The sequence below is a fragment of the Bufo bufo genome, chromosome 9 (genome assembly GCF_905171765.1).
Source record: "Bufo bufo chromosome 9, aBufBuf1.1, whole genome shotgun sequence".
Lineage (NCBI taxonomy): Eukaryota > Metazoa > Chordata > Amphibia > Anura > Bufonidae > Bufo > Bufo bufo.
The window spans coordinates 226280364-226296792 of NC_053397.1; the positions used below are offsets into that span (position 1 = coordinate 226280364).

The following is a 16429-nucleotide window of genomic DNA, read 5'->3' on the forward strand; positions in this document are numbered from 1 at the left end:
GCATCCGACCAAGGAAATGCAATCGCATTCATCCTAAAAGGGCAGCTCCACCTCTAGTGGAAAAATCTAAGTCCTCGAGTCGTCCGTCGAGTTCTTTCCAGCCTTTCCTGGGTGACAATGAGTATGGCCGCCATTGCAGCCCCCACATCGGTCGCCACACTTCTGGGGTAAATCTATTTACCCTGTCATTCTACATCCCGGAAAGCTGTATGACCGCCTCTATGGCGCCATTACTCCTGCCACAACAGTTGTCATCCAGCTTTCCTAGGCTCCTGGCCGGACAAGTTCTCTGTATTCCTGCATTATTAGGCAGGTTTGTTAACTACCCCGGGGGTCGGCCATATTGGTGTTCACCCAGCTCTCCTGGAAACAGATACAAATAAGAAATTACTGAATAGATTTTGGGGAGCGGGGTCAGGACATCTAATAAACATCATGAGTGGACATTTATGTATTTGCCCCCCCCCCCCCCCCCATCCTGTGCCGAACCTGACCTGAGACACCCCCCCCCATTCATGACCTCTGACCTGGCCATTTCCCTGCTCTGTCTCAGAGCAGATCACTGTAATGAATGGGGGCCATTGATTGATCTCCAGTGGGCCCTCCAGCTGCTCTGTCTGGGGGGCCGCTCTTTAAGCCCAGGGTCTTGGGGGATTTTAGGCTCATGGAGTTTCATTGATTATCCAGCCATTACAATTGAAAGATTGTGAAAGACTTCCCGTGGCCAGAGACTCAACCACTGGGGTGGATAGCGGTGGCCGGAGCCTCAACCATTGGGGTGGATATCGGTGGCTGGAGACTGAACCATTGGGATGGATAGTGATGGCCAGAGCCTCAACCATTGGGGTGGTTAGCGGTGGCCGGAGCCTCAACCATTGGGGTGGATAGCGGTGGCCGGAGCCTCAACCATTGGGGTGGATAGCGGAGGCCGGAGCCTCCACCATTGGGGTGGATAGCGGAGGCCGGAGCCTCAACCATTGGGGTGGATAGCGATGGCCAGAGCCTCGACCATTGGGGTGGATAGCGGTGGCCGGAGCCTCAACCATTGGGGTGGTTAGCGGTGGCCGGAGCCTCAACCATTGGGGTGGATAGCGGTGGCCGGAGCCTCGACCATTGGGGTGGATAGCGGTGGCCGGAGCCTCCACCATTGGGATGGATAGCGGTGGCCGGAGACTGAACCATTGGGATGGATAGCGGTGGCCGGAGCCTCGACCATTGGGGTGGATAGCGGTGGCCGGAGCCTCGACCATTGGGGTGGATAGCGGTGGCCGGAGCCTCGACCATTGGGGTGGATAGCGGTGGCCGGAGACTCGACCATTGGGGTGGATAGCGGTGGCCGGAGACTCGACCATTGGGGTGGATAGCGGTGGCCGGAGACTCGACCATTGGGGTGGATAGCGGTGGCCGGAGACTGAACCATTGGGGTGGATAGCGGTGGCCGGAGCCTCAACCATTGGGGTGGATAGCGGTGGCCAGGGACTGAACCATTGGGATGGATAGTCGTGGCCGGAGACTGAACCATTGGGGTGGATAGCGGTGGCCGGAGCCTCAACCATTGGGGTGGATAGCGGTGGCCGGAGACTGAACCATTGGGATGGATAGTGGTGGCCGGAGCCTCAACTATTGGGGTGGATAGTGGTGGCCGGAGCCTCGACCATTGGGGTGGATAGCGGTGGCCGGAGCCTCAACCTTTGGGGTGGATAGCGGTGGCCGGAGCCTCAACCATTGGGGTGGATAGCGGTGGCCGGAGCCTCAACTATTGGGGTGGATAGTGGTGGCCGGAGCCTCAACTATTGGGGTGGATAGTGGTGGCCGGAGCCTCAACTATTGGGGTGGATAGTGGTGGCCGGAGCCTCGACTATTAGGGTGGATAGCGGTGGCCGGAGCCTCGACCATTGGGGTGGATAGCTGTCAGTGAATGGAAACATACATAGGGCACTGGGTAACCTTCCCTTCAGAACCAACAGAAATATTGAACGTCAGTGGCCATCTGCATGTCATGAATCAGGAGGCTCAGGATGACTGGGCCGGGTGCAGTATATCTCATCGGTCAGGAATGTGGGGCCTCGGGAACGGCTCTTTAATTATTTTATGACCTCCCCTAATTATTGACTGTCCCAGGCGGTTATGGTGTGTCACACAGAGGGGTCTCATTCTTCCTGCCCCCCAGCACAGAGACCCTGCTTTGTGTCTGCCTGAAGCCCTGCAGCTGGAGAGGTGACGTGTGCTGGCAGTGAAGGGGTGCATTCTTCCCCCTGCCCGGGAGATTACTGGAACAAAGCCCCTCGCCATTCCTCACATGCCTCCGAAGGTTCAGGGACCAATATGTCCTCCTGCCGCCTGTGCAAACACATTAGTGAGGCCCTGACCGGGAAGTGAACCGTGTATCTAATCAGCACTGGGTATATAACTAGCAGCGTGTCAGTGTGTATCTAAGCAGCAGTGTGTATCTAATCAGCAGTGTGTATCTAATCAGCAGCGTGTCAGTGTGTATCTAATCAGCAGTGTGTATCTAATCACCAGTGTGTATCTAATCAGCAGTGTGTATCTAATCACCAGTGTGTATCTAATCAGCAGTGTGTATCTAAGCAGCAGTGTGTATCTAATCAGCAGTGTGTATCTTAACCAGCAGTGTGTATATAAGCAGCAGTGTGTATCTTAACCAGCAGTGTGTATCTAAGCAGCAGTGTGTATCTAAGCAGCAGTGCGTATCTAATCACCAGTGTGTATCTAAGCAGCAGTGTGTATCTAAGCAGCAGTGTGTATCTAATCAGCAGTGTGTATCTAATCAGCAGTGTGTATCTAACCAGCAGTGTGTATCTAACCAGCAGTGTGTATCTAATCAGCAGTGTGTATCTAAGCAGCAGTGTGTACCTTAACCAGCAGTGTGTACCTTAACCAGCAGTGTGTATCTAAGCAGCAGTGTGTATCTTAACCAGCAGTGTGTATCTAAGCTGCAGTGTGTATCTAATCAGCAGTGTGTATCTAACCAGCAGTGTGTATCTAAGCTGCAGTGTGTATCTAACCAGCAGTGTGTATCTAAGCTGCAGTGTGTATCTAATCAGCAGTGTGTATCTAACCAGCAGTGTGTATCTAAGCTGCAGTGTGTATCTAACTAGCAGTGTGTATCTAAGCAGCAGTGTGTATCTAAGCAGCAGTGTGTATCTTAACCAGCAGTGTGTATCTAACCAGCAGTGTGTATCTAAGCAGCAGTGTGTATCTAACCAGCAGTGTGTATCTAACCAGCAGTGTGTATCTTAACCAGCAGTGTGTATCTAACCAGCAGTGTGTATCTAACCAGCAGTGTGTATCTTAACCAGCAGTGTGTATCTTAACCAGCAGTGTGTATCTAACCAGCAGTGTGTATCTAATCAGCAGTGTGTATCTAACCAGCAGTGTGTATCTAACCAGCAGTGTGTATCTAAGCTGCAGTGTGTATCTAAGCTGCAGTGTGTATCTTAACCAGCAATGTGTATCTAAGCAGCAGTGTGTATCTAAGCTGCAGTGTGTATCTAATCCGCCGTCTGTTCGGCGGGCAGCCCTATACGATCACAGCTCCCAGAGGGTTGTCACCCAGCTTTCCCACAGTCCTGATCAGCATCCCCTTAGGTTCTAGGACAGCCAGACTACCCCTTTAAGAGCGGCCATGTTTCTGTGGACCAGATACAGAGGCGGAGGGGGGCTTTTACTTTGGGGGCGAGCCTGGTCGTCCGGCTTGTTGCTCAGAACTGAGGCCTCGATCTACAGATCACGCGCTGCTTTCTTGGGGGCGCCGTCGACCTCTGACCTATAAGGAGTTAACAGCGACCATTGAGGGGACGGTGGCGGAGCAGGATGAGGGTCTCCTCCAGGAATCCTCCACCCCGACTGCTGCGTGCACCCAGTAATCAGGGAGGTCACAGCAAGCAGAGTGGGTGCCATTAACCCTTCCTTGTCCTGTGTATGTGAAGAGAAGCCCTTTACATGGTATCCGCCATTTTTCCTGCCTCTTGTGGACTTTGCGCCATTTTGTTTGTCTCCCTTCATCTTGGCGCCTCCTTCTGTATCTGCCCCCCCTCGTCCTCCATGGCGCCCGCATCGATTATCATTATCTCGTCAGTAACTCCTTCTCACCCCTCCCAATTTCCGTTTGGACTCCCTCAAGACTTCTGGCCGCCGCGCTATTTTTCTTCCCTTTTCTGAGTAGAGGAAATTATTTTTGGCTGCCATGATCGCCGTCCGCCTGCAGATGGGAGGAGAAGTCCCCGGCCATGGCTGGTGCCCCCCCCCCCCCCCCAGACCATTGCCCGTCCTTTGGGGGGAGGGTCGTGTTTTATGGGGTCCCTCTGAGTTGATTGCTTTCTGTGGCGCACTCGTCCAGTTATTCATTCATAAATGTTCTGCAGTTTTGTTATAAACGTCTTCACCATCTTCGAGATCTCTGCTTGCTGTCAGTTAACAGACAGATTCATGTAAGGTAAGATCTGTGTGCCTGATGAGTGGAGCTCAGAGAGGATTCCCTCCACAGTACTGATACATTGTAACAGACCAACAATTGTATGACTAGACAAGAATATTCCCATTCACTGACAGCAAGCAGAGAACGCTGATGATTAATGAGTCTGTTTCTTCTCTTGCAGGCTTCCACCTCAGCGGCACGGTGACGGAGCCGGCCACGCAGTCCGAGCCAGAAGCCACCTACAAAGTGGCCATCAGTTTTGACCGCTGTAAAATCACCTCAGTGACCTGTGGTTGTGGCAACAGGGACATTTTCTACTGTGCCCACGTGGTGGCGCTCTCCCTCTACCGGATCCGCAAGCCAGACCAGGTCAAACTGCGTCTTCCCATCTCAGAGACCCTCTTCCAGATGAACAGGGACCAGCTGCAGAAGTTCGTGCAGTACCTGATCACGGCGCACCACACGGAAGTGCTTCCCACCGCCCAGAAGCTGGCCGACGAGATCCTGTCCTCCAACTCCGAGATCAACCAAGTGCACGGTAATGAGCCCCGCACACGGCGGATCCCGTCTGCCGCCCTCCTGACCCCCGCCCTTCATCACTCCGTCTCCTCACCCCCTCCAGGTGCCCCCGACCCCACGGCCGGAGCAAGCATCAATGACGAGAACTGCTGGCATCTGGACGAGGAGCAGGTCCGGGAGCAGGTGAAGCTCTTCCTGTCTCAGGGCGGATATTACAGCTCCGGGAAGCAGCTCAACTCCATGTTCGCCAAGGTAAGAGCTTATTCACACAGAGGCTGGAATCACACGGGTGAACCCCCAAATGTGACCCCCATTATACCTTCTCCACAGGTGAGAGAGATGCTGCGGATGAGGGATTCCAATGGTGCCCGCATGCTGACCCTGATTACGGAGCAGTTCATGGCGGACCCCCGGCTAGTGCTGTGGAGACAGCAGGGGACAGGAATGACGGATAAGTGCCGACAGCTATGGGATGAGCTTGGTAAGTGCGCCGCCATGACTCCCATATCTCATGTGACAGGAGACAAGGACTAAAATAGAAGTCCCACCCCTTGTCTCACCCAGAGATAAGCGGCATGGGTGGTGGGTGACGCCGCTCGTCTCCACCTGGCAATGCTCTGCGGCCATCCATCATGGTCACGCCCCCATTTCTTTTCCTCACAGTCCTCTTTCTTTGGGTCCGTCTTTAGGGGCGCTGTGGGTCTGTATCGTCCTGAACCCGCACTGCAAACACGAAGAGAAGGCGTGCTGGCTGCGGCAGCTGAAGAAGTGGAACGATATGGACATGTGTCCGCTGGAGGATGGAAATTATGGCAACGACCTACCTAACATCACCAACGCCCTTCCTCAGAGCAACGGCCACGGTAAGCACAGGGGGTTAATAAAGCGCATTCTGCATATACTTCATCTTTCAGTTCAGCTGAGAGTTTGCTACAATTGCATCCAGGCCTTGGTGAGCCTGGTAAAGCTTGTCACATACACTGATACATTGAAACGGCAAGCAGCGCTAGCTTAGAAGATAGGATTCAGCATGAATACTTCCGTTCACTGACAGGAAACAGAGGTCTGGTGAGGAAGTGAAACACAAACTGCTATATGTCAGAAAGTTGCAGCTGGATCTGCCGTATACACGTCCTGAAAGCCGAGAACCTTTCTAGATCAGAGGCCTGCAACTTGGGGATCGCCAGCTGAAGTGAATCTAGAGCTGCCATCTGTCAGGGCATGATGGGAGTTGTCATTCAGCACAGCTGGAGAGCCCGAGGTTGCAGACCACAGATCTGGGGTTGTCTTCTCCTGCGACCGCCTGTCGCCGTCCTCTTCACATTGTGCAGTTATTTTTTCCCTTTTTCTGAGAGCTCTTTTGTGACCCGAGCAATCTCATCCCCCAATCATCTGATGAGCCTCGTCAGCCGCACTTGTCCTGATTGCCCTGCGTGCTGCGCTCTCGCTCGGAGGACAGGAGGTTGATTAGTGCTCAGCGTTTACTTCCCTGTAGAGTTTCCTTCTGTTTAACTCTTCCACAAAACTTGTTCTCGTTCTGTCACCAAAGGCGGGGGATGTGACTCATACTGTCCTCTGGGCGGTGCAGTCACACAAGGGGCGCAGTGACGTTCAGCGATATGGTCAGCGCCGCCGATCTCGCCTGTAGATAGAGGATGATATTCTGGACGTCTTCTCTTCTCCTGCAGATTCTTTGGTGCGTCCGAGGAGGACGGTGTTCACCCGTGCCATCGAGGCGTGTGATCTGCACTGGCAGGACAGCCACCTGCAGAGGATAATCAGCAGCGACTTCTATCTGTCGCCCTCCGGCCAGAGGGATGGAGAGAGCCTGCTCTTCAACTCCCAGGGACAACCCCTATGGCTGGGTGAGTAGAAGAGAGCGCCAGGAAGTGACAAGCCTCATCATCCGCCGGTGGTGGACAGTCATATTGTTCTCAGCCAGCCACAGGCGTAACGATGCGACCATCCGACGAGGGTTCAGAAAGCGTTGTACACAATAGGGGTGATTTAGTGGTGTATGAAGGGAATCTGTATCTCTGCATTGCCGCTCGTGTATTCTTTTGGGACTCACGTTTTTAACTATACGTTATCTTTTCAGAACACGTTCCTACGGCGTGCGCAAGAGTTGATGCCCTGCGATCACACGGTTATCCCAAAGAAGCTTTACGCCTGGCGGTCGCCATTATAAGTACATTGAGACTACAACAGCAGCGGCAGCTGGAGATCTACAAGCAGCAGAAGAAAGGTGAGCAACTCCCATCATTGTCGCTGGCCAAATATGTGTGATACTGGGCGGCATGGCCTGGAGAGAAAACAAGAGGGTTTGTGTATATGGCGTCTTGGGTGCTGGGTGTTGAGGATGAGTGTGAGTGACTGGTCTTGTGGTGAGTGCATGGCGCTGGGTTGGATTTAGGGTGAATACATGGCGCTGGGTTGGATTTAGGGTGAGTACATGGCGCTGGGTTGGATTTAGGGTGAGTACATGGCGATGGGTTGGATTTAGGGTGAATACATGGCGCTGGGTTGGATTTAGGGTGAGTACATGGTGCTGGGTTGGATTTAGGGTGAATACATGGTGCTGGGTTGGATTTAGGGTGAGTACATGGTGCTGGGTTGGATTTAGGGTGAATACATGGTGCTGGGTTGGATTTAGGGTGAGTACATGGCACTGGGTTGGATTTAGGGTGAGTACATGGCGCTGGGTTGGATTTAGGGTGAGTACATGGCGCTGGGTTGGATTTAGGGTGAATACATGGCGATGAGTTGGATTTAGGGTGAGTACATGGCGCTGGGTTGGATTTAGGGTGAGTACATGGTGCTGGGTTGGATTTAGGGTGAATACATGGCGCTGGGTTGGATTTAGGGTGAGTGCATGGCGCTGGGTTGGATTTAGGGTGAGTACATGGCGCTGGGTTGGATTTAGGGTGAGTACATGGTGCTGGGATGGATTTAGGGTGAATACATGGCGATGGGTTGGATTTAGGGTGAATACATCGTGCTGGGTTGGATTTAGGGTGAATACATGGCGCTGGGTTGGATTTAGGGTGAGTACATGGTGCTGGGATGGATTTAGGGTGAATACATGGCGATGGGTTGGATTTAGGGTGAATACATCGTGCTGGGTTGGATTTAGGGTGAATACATCGTGCTGGGTTGGATTTAGGGTGAATACATGGCGCTGGGTTGGATTTAGGGTGAATACATGGCGCTGGGTTGGATTTAGGGTGAGTACATGGCGCTGGGTTGGATTTAGGGTGAGTACATGGCACTGGGTTGGATTTAGGGTGAGTACATGGCGCTGGGTTGGATTTAGGGTGAGTACATGGCGCTGGGTTGGATTTAGGGTGAGTACATGGTGCTGGGTTGAGATTCTTATCTTCGGTTTACAGACATTTCTGGCTTTATATTCCTGCAGAACTGATTCAGAGAAACACAACTACAATCACCAACCTGGAGGGGTGGGTGGGTCACCCGCTGGACCCCATCGGGTGTCTGTTCACCACCCTGACAGAGGCATGCCGGGTGGATGAGGAAAACGCCATGGAAGGAACAGGTGGGAAGTGAACATGTGTGGTTTCTGTCTGTACAGGACTGATATAGCGCCCCCAGATGGCCGTGTTGTGCAGGACGGCCCCCACTATCACACTCTCCTTCTCATGGTTCCTTCTCTCCCCTCACAGAAAGCAGCGAGTCCCAGCGCCCAAACTACCAACATGTGTGTGTGCTGAACGACTCACTGGAGAATGGAGAGTCCTACCTGTCCCTGGCACTGGAGGTGGCGCTGATGGGCATGGGGCAGCAGCGGCTGATGCCTGAAGGGCTGTACGCACAAGATAAAGTGTGCCGCAATGAGGAGCAGATCATCGCCCGCCTGCAGGAGCTGGAGCTGGATGCAGTACTTGTCCAGACCCTGCGCAAACAGTGCATCCTGCTGCTGGAAGGTAAGAGCGCCACCCTCTGGTTTTAGTGGGCAGTGTCCCAATAATAAGGACTGAGACTAGAGGGGTCCAGGATCTGAATCACAGAGCGGTGACACAAGGTTCTCCATCTTGGACTTTCTGTTTCAGGGGGTCCGTTCAGCGGTCTGGGGGAAGTCATCCACCGGGAGAGCGTCCCCATGCACACGTTCGCCAAATACCTCTTCTCTGCATTGCTGCCCCACGATGCGGACCTGGCCTATAAACTGTCTCTCCGCGCCATGAGGTGAGTAGGTGTGGAGGTGTGTACAGGGAGGTAAGGGGGCTGCGTGTACTGGGAGGTAGGGGGCTGCGTGTACTGGGAGGTAGGGGGCTGCATGTACTGGGAGGTGCATGTACAGGGAGGTAAGGGGGGTAAGGGAAGGGAGGTAGGGGGCTGCGTGTACTGGGAGGTAGGGGGCTGCGTGTACTGGGAGGTGCATGTACTGGGAGGTAGGGGGCTGCGTGTACTGGGAGGTAGGGGGCTGCGTGTACCGGGAGGTAGGGGGCTGCGTGTACCGGGAGGTAGGGGGCTGCGTGTACAGGGAGGTAGGGGGCTGCGTGTACCATGAGGTAGGGAGCTGCGTGTACCGGGAGGTAGGGGGCTGCATGTACAGGGAGGTAGGGAGGTGCATGTACAGGGAGGTAAGGGGGCTGCGTGTACTGGGAGGTAGGGGGCTGCGTGTACCGGGAGGTGCATGTACTGGGAGGTAGGGGGCTGCGTGTACCATGAGGTAGGGAGGTGCATGTACAGGGAGGTAAGGGGGCTGCGTGTACCGGGAGGTAGGGAGGTGCATGTACTGGGAGGTAGGGGGCTGCATGTACTGGGAGGTAGAGGGCTGCATGTACTGGGAGGTAGGGGGCTGCGTGTACTGGGAGGTAGGGTGCTGCGTGTACCGGGAGGTAGAGAGGTGCATGTACAGGGAGGTAAGGGGGCTGCGTGTACCATGAGGTAGGGAGGTGCATGTACTGGGAGGTAGGGGGCTGCATGTACCATGAGGTAGGGAGGTGCATGTACCGGGAGGTAGGGGGCTGCGTGTACTGGGAGGTAGGGGGCTGCGTGTACCATGAGGTAGGGAGGTGCATGTACTGGGAGGTAGGGGGCTGCATGTACTGGGAGGTAGGGAGGTGCATGTACTGGGAGGTAGGGAGGTGCATGTACCGGGAGGTAGGGGGCTGCATGTACTGGGAGGTAGGGGGCTGCGTGTATCATGAGGTAGGGAGGTGCGTGTACAGGGAGGTAGGGGGCTGCGTGTACAGGGAGGTAGGGGGCTGCATGTACAGGGAGGTAGGGGGCTGCATGTACCGGGAGGTAGGGGGCTGCATGTACCGGGAGGTAGGGAGGTGCATGTACCGGGAGGTAGGGGGCTGCGTGTACTGGGAGGTAGGGGGCTGCGTGTACCGGGAGGTAGGGGGCTGCGTGTACCGGGAGGTAGGGAGGTGCATGTACCGTGAGGTAGGGGGCTGCGTGTACCGGGAGGTAGGGGGCTGCGTGTACCGGGAGGTAGGGGGCTGCGTGTACTGGGAGGTAGGGGGCTGCGTGTACTGGGAGGTAGGTAGGTGCATGTACAAGGATATATGAGGTGTGAGCAGGGAGCCACGAGGCGTGTACGGGGCGGTACGTTATTGGCGGATGGATCCGGTTTCATCCCTATTCTGTATTCCAGGCTCCCGGTGCTGGAGAGCAGCGCCCCCTCCGGCGATGTTTCCCACCCTCATCACATTGTGTCCGTGGTGCCGAGCCGCTATCCCCGCTGGTTCACTCTGGGGCACCTGGAGTCGCAGCAGTGTGAACTGGCCTCCACCATGCTGACTGCCGCCAAAGGTGAGACAGACGTGTGCTGCCCCTTGTGGTGAGAATGCTAATTACATTGACAGTGACTGCATCTTTATGCTTCTCCCCGGCTCCTCGCGTAGCGCGCTCTCCGTATTTCCCGGTGTTATAATTCTCACATTCCTCATTGGTTCGTCTCTGATGCCATTGATTTAATACATTTTTTGTGTCCTCCTATTAACCCCTAAATGTCCTCTCCACCCGCAGGTGACATGCTGCGCCTCCGCACCGTTCTTGAAGCCATACAGCGGAACATCCATTCCTCCTCCCTGATCTTTAAGCTGGCCCAGGACGCTTTTAAGATCGCCACGCCGGCTGATAGCAGCTCGGACACCACGCTGCTCAACGTCGCCTTGGAGCTCGGGCTGCAGGTACGGGCCGCTGCCGCCTTCTCAGCTGCCATATTTTATGGTTTAACCCTTTGCATTTGGAACAGTCGCTGAATCACTGCCATGTTCTGCCTTCAGGTCATGAGAATGACGCTCAGCACCCTGAACTGGAGGCGCAGAGAGATGGTGCGGTGGCTGGTCACATGTGCCACGGAAGTTGGTAAGTCTGATCAGTGGACATGCGGGGTCGGTCAGTTATATGGGCGTCCTCTGTACTGAGATGTCGTCTTGTGCTGTCCCCGCAGGTGTCCGCGCTCTTGTGAGCATTCTCCAGACCTGGTACACCCTCTTCACACCCACTGAGGCCACTAGCATTGTGGCGGCAGCAGCCACGTCACACAGCACCGTACTGCGTCTGAACCTGGACTATGCGCAGCGGGAGGAGCTGGCCAGCTGCGCACGGACCTTAGCCCTGCAGTGCGCCATGAAAGACCCACAGAACTGCGCCCTGTCGGCTCTCACCCTCTGCGAAAAAGACCACACGGCTTTTGAGACGGCCTACCAAATCGCGGTGGATGCTGCTTCGGGGGGCATGACCTACTCCCAGCTCTTCACCATCGCCCGCTATATGGAGCATCGGGGCTATCCGCTGCGGGCGTTCAAACTCTGCTCACTTGCCATGAGCCACCTCAACCTGGCGTACAACCAGGACACGCACCCCGCCATTAATGACGTGCTGTGGGCCTGCTCCCTCAGTCACTCACTGGGCAAAAATGAACTGGCGGCATTGGTGCCTCTGGTGGTGAAAAGCGTGCACTGCGCCACTGTCTTGTCAGACATCCTTAGACGATGCACGCTCACAGCTCCGGGATTGGCTGGAATTCCTGGCAGGCGAAATTCTGGTAAACTCATGTCGACAGACAAACCCCCCCTGCGCCAGTTGCTGGATGCAGCGGTTGGCGCCTACATTAACACCACCCACTCCCGCCTCACACACATCAGCCCCCGGCACTACGGAGAGTTCATCGAGTTCCTCAGCAAAGCCCGGGAGACCTTCCTCCTCGGCCAGGACGGATTGCTCCAGTTCGCTCAGTTTATAGACAATTTAAAGCAGATCTATAAAGGCAAGAAGAAGCTGATGATGCTGGTGAGGGAGAGGTTCGGCTGAGGCTCGTGCCTCCCCATCTCTTTCCACTGAAGCTTTGAAGAGCTGTCTGCTTCCTTGTCTATGTGGGCCCTTCATATCCAAGGGGCCAAACCTGGACTGTCGCAGCAGGAGCCTTTCATCACACCTGCCAAACATTTCATGATTCTCTGTGGGAGAGGGGGTGATGGGGGCACCGGGTCACCAGTTTGGTTCTCGCGGAGATCGTGTGAAGTTTGCCGCTGCCATCTTTGGATGGTGGAGATCTTGTTCCCTCCACCAGGTGGCGCCGCAGTGCACACAATATCCCATATAACAGCCGGCGGGAATGACTTCTGATTCTGCATCACTCAGGGTTGACGCGTCTTGGACCACCAGGGAGGCGGCCAGGAACCCAACCATTAGATGAAGAAGCAATCCCTCTATCCCCGACGTGTACCTGGAACCCCACCCCCAAGGAGCAGGAGGCTGCGGCCCAGTCTGCCTGAGCTCCTAACTGTGGGACTATAAGTCCCAGCAGTCCATCGCGGAGTGGCAGCGGGCTCCTGTAGCATCGCCTGGGGGGGGGGGGGGGGGCAACCAAATTCTGGGCTTAAAGGCAACTAGACGCAGATTCAGAAAACGTGTTCCAGTCACAAGGAGTAACATTGGTGAGAGCGCAGCGCCTGGCGGTGACCACTGGAGGCAGGCCTCTCTGACACTTGGTGGTCAGTGGTGGTCCTGCTGTCCTCAGCGAGGTCGGAGCCCTGAGATTAGCTTTAGGGTATACATATATAATCAGTGGTGTTAGACCCGGGACTGCGGCAATCGTCGGGTCGCGTGTTCTGACACTAGATTTACTAATCTGAAAACTGAGGGGATGCGCCAAATTTATCTTACTTCTTTCCACGCTTTCCTCTTCCTCGCGCTGCTGGAGCCGCTATTGGGAGCCTGAAAACTGCCGCCTGCCATTAAGAAATCTGATGCAAAAAGTGTCAGGCGCTTAATGAATGTTACGCATGGCATGTGACCAGAATTTTGGTGCATGTATATTGGTAAATATTTGTCTTTGTTTCTACCCTTTTCAGGATCTCTGCTTGCTGTCAGTGAATGAGAAAATTCATGTTTAGAATCCAGAGCCTATAAACCCACACAGACCTAATAGTCCTTACAGCTGAGGGTTTGTTACACTTGTATTCAGTCAAGGCAACGCTCTGTGGGTTAACGAGACGTTTTACCTGTACTGATACACTGTAACAATCCTTAAGCTGTGAGATGATTATGACGAAAAAAGATAGGAAGGCGCTCATAGGGTAATAATGTATGAAAACAGGACATCAATGGTTGTGCTCACCTTACGGCGTTGTGCATACGTGGGACAGGGGTCGGTGCAGCCGCTATCTTCTCCGTCCTCGTAGGTGGAGTGGTCAGTACACCAATTGATACCTTCTGGCGCAAAGACACGACCTCGGTAGATAAATAAAGGGTCTTTGATGAGGGACTAAGCTGTGAGATGTACGAGACTCTAGTGTGAACACAGCCGGAGACCTGTGCAGGTTTTCAACCTTGGAATATGAATATTCCCGTTTACTGACAACAAGCAGAGTTATTGAAACACAAAGTCTATTAGGAAGTAGCAGAAAGACGTAAAGCCCTGGTCCAGGTCTCCGCTGACCCCCCGCCGCCTCCCTTCCAGGGCAACTTAACATCTTGCTGCTTCACGTCGACTGCGCCACCATCATGTTTAGATCCATTCCAGAGCGCCCTTCCCCCGTGGCACGCGCCGCCGTTCACCTCCCTCATCCTGTCCCTGACGAGAAGTGTCTCCCGCCTCATCGCTGAACTGCAACTGAATCTCAGGGAACACTACACGATATAAAGCGACAAGAAAGCGTCTACGGAGCTGTAAATAGGAGAATATATGTGGATTAGCAGATTTATTTATGACGGTTCTGTCCTCCGCAGGGCGACGTATACTTGAATGCTTTGGCTGGGGTGGTGCTTTAAGTGCTTTTCTCAGGTGGGAGGAGGGAGGTGTTTTTTTTTTTTTTTTTGCTGGGGGAGGGGTCACCACTTGTGCAATGTGTGGGGGGGCTCTGCCTCTAACAGTACCGGATATCGCGACTGTGCCAAGAATCTGAGCTCGTCTGCCCCCCTCCCCCCATTCACACGACCGGTTGTACAGAGTGGATATTGCAATAATGAACGCACCCTGAGAAGAGGTGGGAGTCCTGAACCCGACCTTTGATTTGGGGTCCTTAGGAGTGACCGTGTGTTTTTCTTGGTGGCCCCAAAACGTGCGCCGCAGGCAGTTACGGCAGACTGTGACGTTTAGCAATAAATGTGGTGTGGTAGGGGGTGACCCCCAAAACGAACAACGTCCTGTGAACCCCCCTTGCACCAGTTTATGTTCCTCTCCCTTATATTTATTTGTACCCACTCATCGGCCTCGTGCTACCTGTGAACCACTCCCCCCATTTACGTCTTTCTCTTGCGTGTCAGATGATGAAGCGGCCAGGTCTGGGCGAGTGGGGGAGGGGTGATCACGGGTTGTCACTGACTCTGCCACGCGTCTGTCTCTTTCAGCATCGCTTCTACAAGCCCCAGAGCGCTCTCCCCTCAGTATTCCTTGCCACAGACGTATCATTGGTCTTATTTTTACGGCTTTTTTGTTATATTTGTGCAGCCTGTTTGTTAATATTAATAAAAAATGACCCTATTTATGTATTTGCCGAGACCATTTTATAAGAATTGTGTTGAAAATTCCAGTGCTTTTTTATGAATAAATTGTGAATCACAAACATTTGGCTGTTTGTCTGAATATAATATCAAAGTCTGGAAACCTGCTCACAATACAAGGTGCAGTGCACAGGGCTGTCCAGCAGGGGGCGACGTGTGCACTGCAGAATATGGCTGCATGAAGAAGTCCGAGAGAGGAGAGCCTCTTATTAGAGCAATGGGGCTGTGACAACCCACGGATGTTAAGAAGTCACTGAAAAGAAAAATATCTGCATCGTAGATTTATGAAGCTGTGGGAGAATCTGACCTTTCCAGTACAGTCAATGTCCTTGTAATATCAAAGTCCCTTGCATAAAGAATTGCGTAAAATTCTGCTGCTTGCAGCTATTGGGTATGTATGAGGGAGCTCGCTGCATGCAGCTTACACAGCCACCACTAGGGGGAGCTCGCTGCATGCAGCTTACACAGCCACCACTAGGGGGAGCTCGCTGCATGCAGCTTACACAGCCACCACTAGGGGGAGCTCGCTGCATGCAGCTTACACAGCCACCACTAGGGGGAGCTCGCTGCATGCAGCTTACACAGCCACCACTAGGGGGAGCTCGCTGCATGCAGCTTACACAGCCACCACTAGGGGGAGCTCGCTGCATGCAGCTTACACAGCCACCACTAGGGGGAGCTCGCTGCATGCAGCTTACACAGCCACCACTAGGGGGAGCTCGCTGCATGCAGCTTAAACAGCCACCACTAGGGGGAGCTCGCTGCATGCAGCTTACACAGCCACCACTAGGGGGAGCTCGCTGCATGCAGCTTACACAGCCACCACTAGGGGGAGCTCGCTGCATGCAGCTTACACAGCCACCACTAGGGGGAGCTCGCTGCATGCAGCTTACACAGCCACCACTAGGGGGAGCTCGCTGCATGCAGCTTACACAGCCACCACTAGGGGGAGCTCGCTGCATGCAGCTTACACAGCCACCACTAGGGGGAGCTCGCTGCATGCAGAGAATGTGGCTGCAGAGACTGTTCTCATGTAATTACATCCATATTGGGGATTGGGAGCTCTGAGTAAGAACTGAAATTAATCAGCATAGAATTTCAAAATATTTGTAGTACATGTGAATAGGTAGATCAGGAACTGGCCGTACAATGTGGTAATTTAATTTTGCCAATAAAATGTTAAAATTACATACAATGTAAACCTTGGTTCTAATGCAGGTTTTACATTGCACGTGATTTTAACATTTTAAAGGGAACCTGTCAGCCCCAAAATGGATCATAAACCGCCAGCAGTACCTTAAGGCTACATTTACACGTCCGCAATGTGTTTTGCGGAAACACGGAGTCACGGATCCGCAAAACACGGAAAGCGGCAATGTGCGTTCCGCATTTTGCGGACCGCACATTGCCGACATAATAGAATATGCCTGTTCTTGTCCGCAATTGCGGACAAGAATAGGACATGTTCTATTTTTTTTTTGCGGAAATGGA

The 16429-nt window shown here is 53.8% G+C and overlaps 1 protein-coding gene across 1 annotated transcript in view; it reads left to right on the top strand.

The window, feature by feature from the left end:
• ZSWIM5 (zinc finger SWIM-type containing 5) overlaps positions 1-13471 on the top strand; it is a 44892-nt gene extending 31421 nt beyond the window's left edge. Inside the window, exons 2-14 of the mRNA XM_040408167.1 lie at positions 4620-4976; positions 5061-5209; positions 5288-5438; positions 5647-5820; positions 6646-6822; positions 7056-7202; positions 8373-8510; positions 8638-8898; positions 9025-9160; positions 10581-10738; positions 10955-11118; positions 11215-11296; positions 11382-13471. Coding sequence (XP_040264101.1) covers positions 4620-4976; positions 5061-5209; positions 5288-5438; positions 5647-5820; positions 6646-6822; positions 7056-7202; positions 8373-8510; positions 8638-8898; positions 9025-9160; positions 10581-10738; positions 10955-11118; positions 11215-11296; positions 11382-12244 — 2957 coding nt within the window. The 3' untranslated portion in view covers positions 12245-13471. The remainder of the gene's footprint in view (positions 1-4619; positions 4977-5060; positions 5210-5287; positions 5439-5646; positions 5821-6645; positions 6823-7055; positions 7203-8372; positions 8511-8637; positions 8899-9024; positions 9161-10580; positions 10739-10954; positions 11119-11214; positions 11297-11381) is intronic.
• Positions 13472-16429: the final 2958 nt, after the last annotated feature.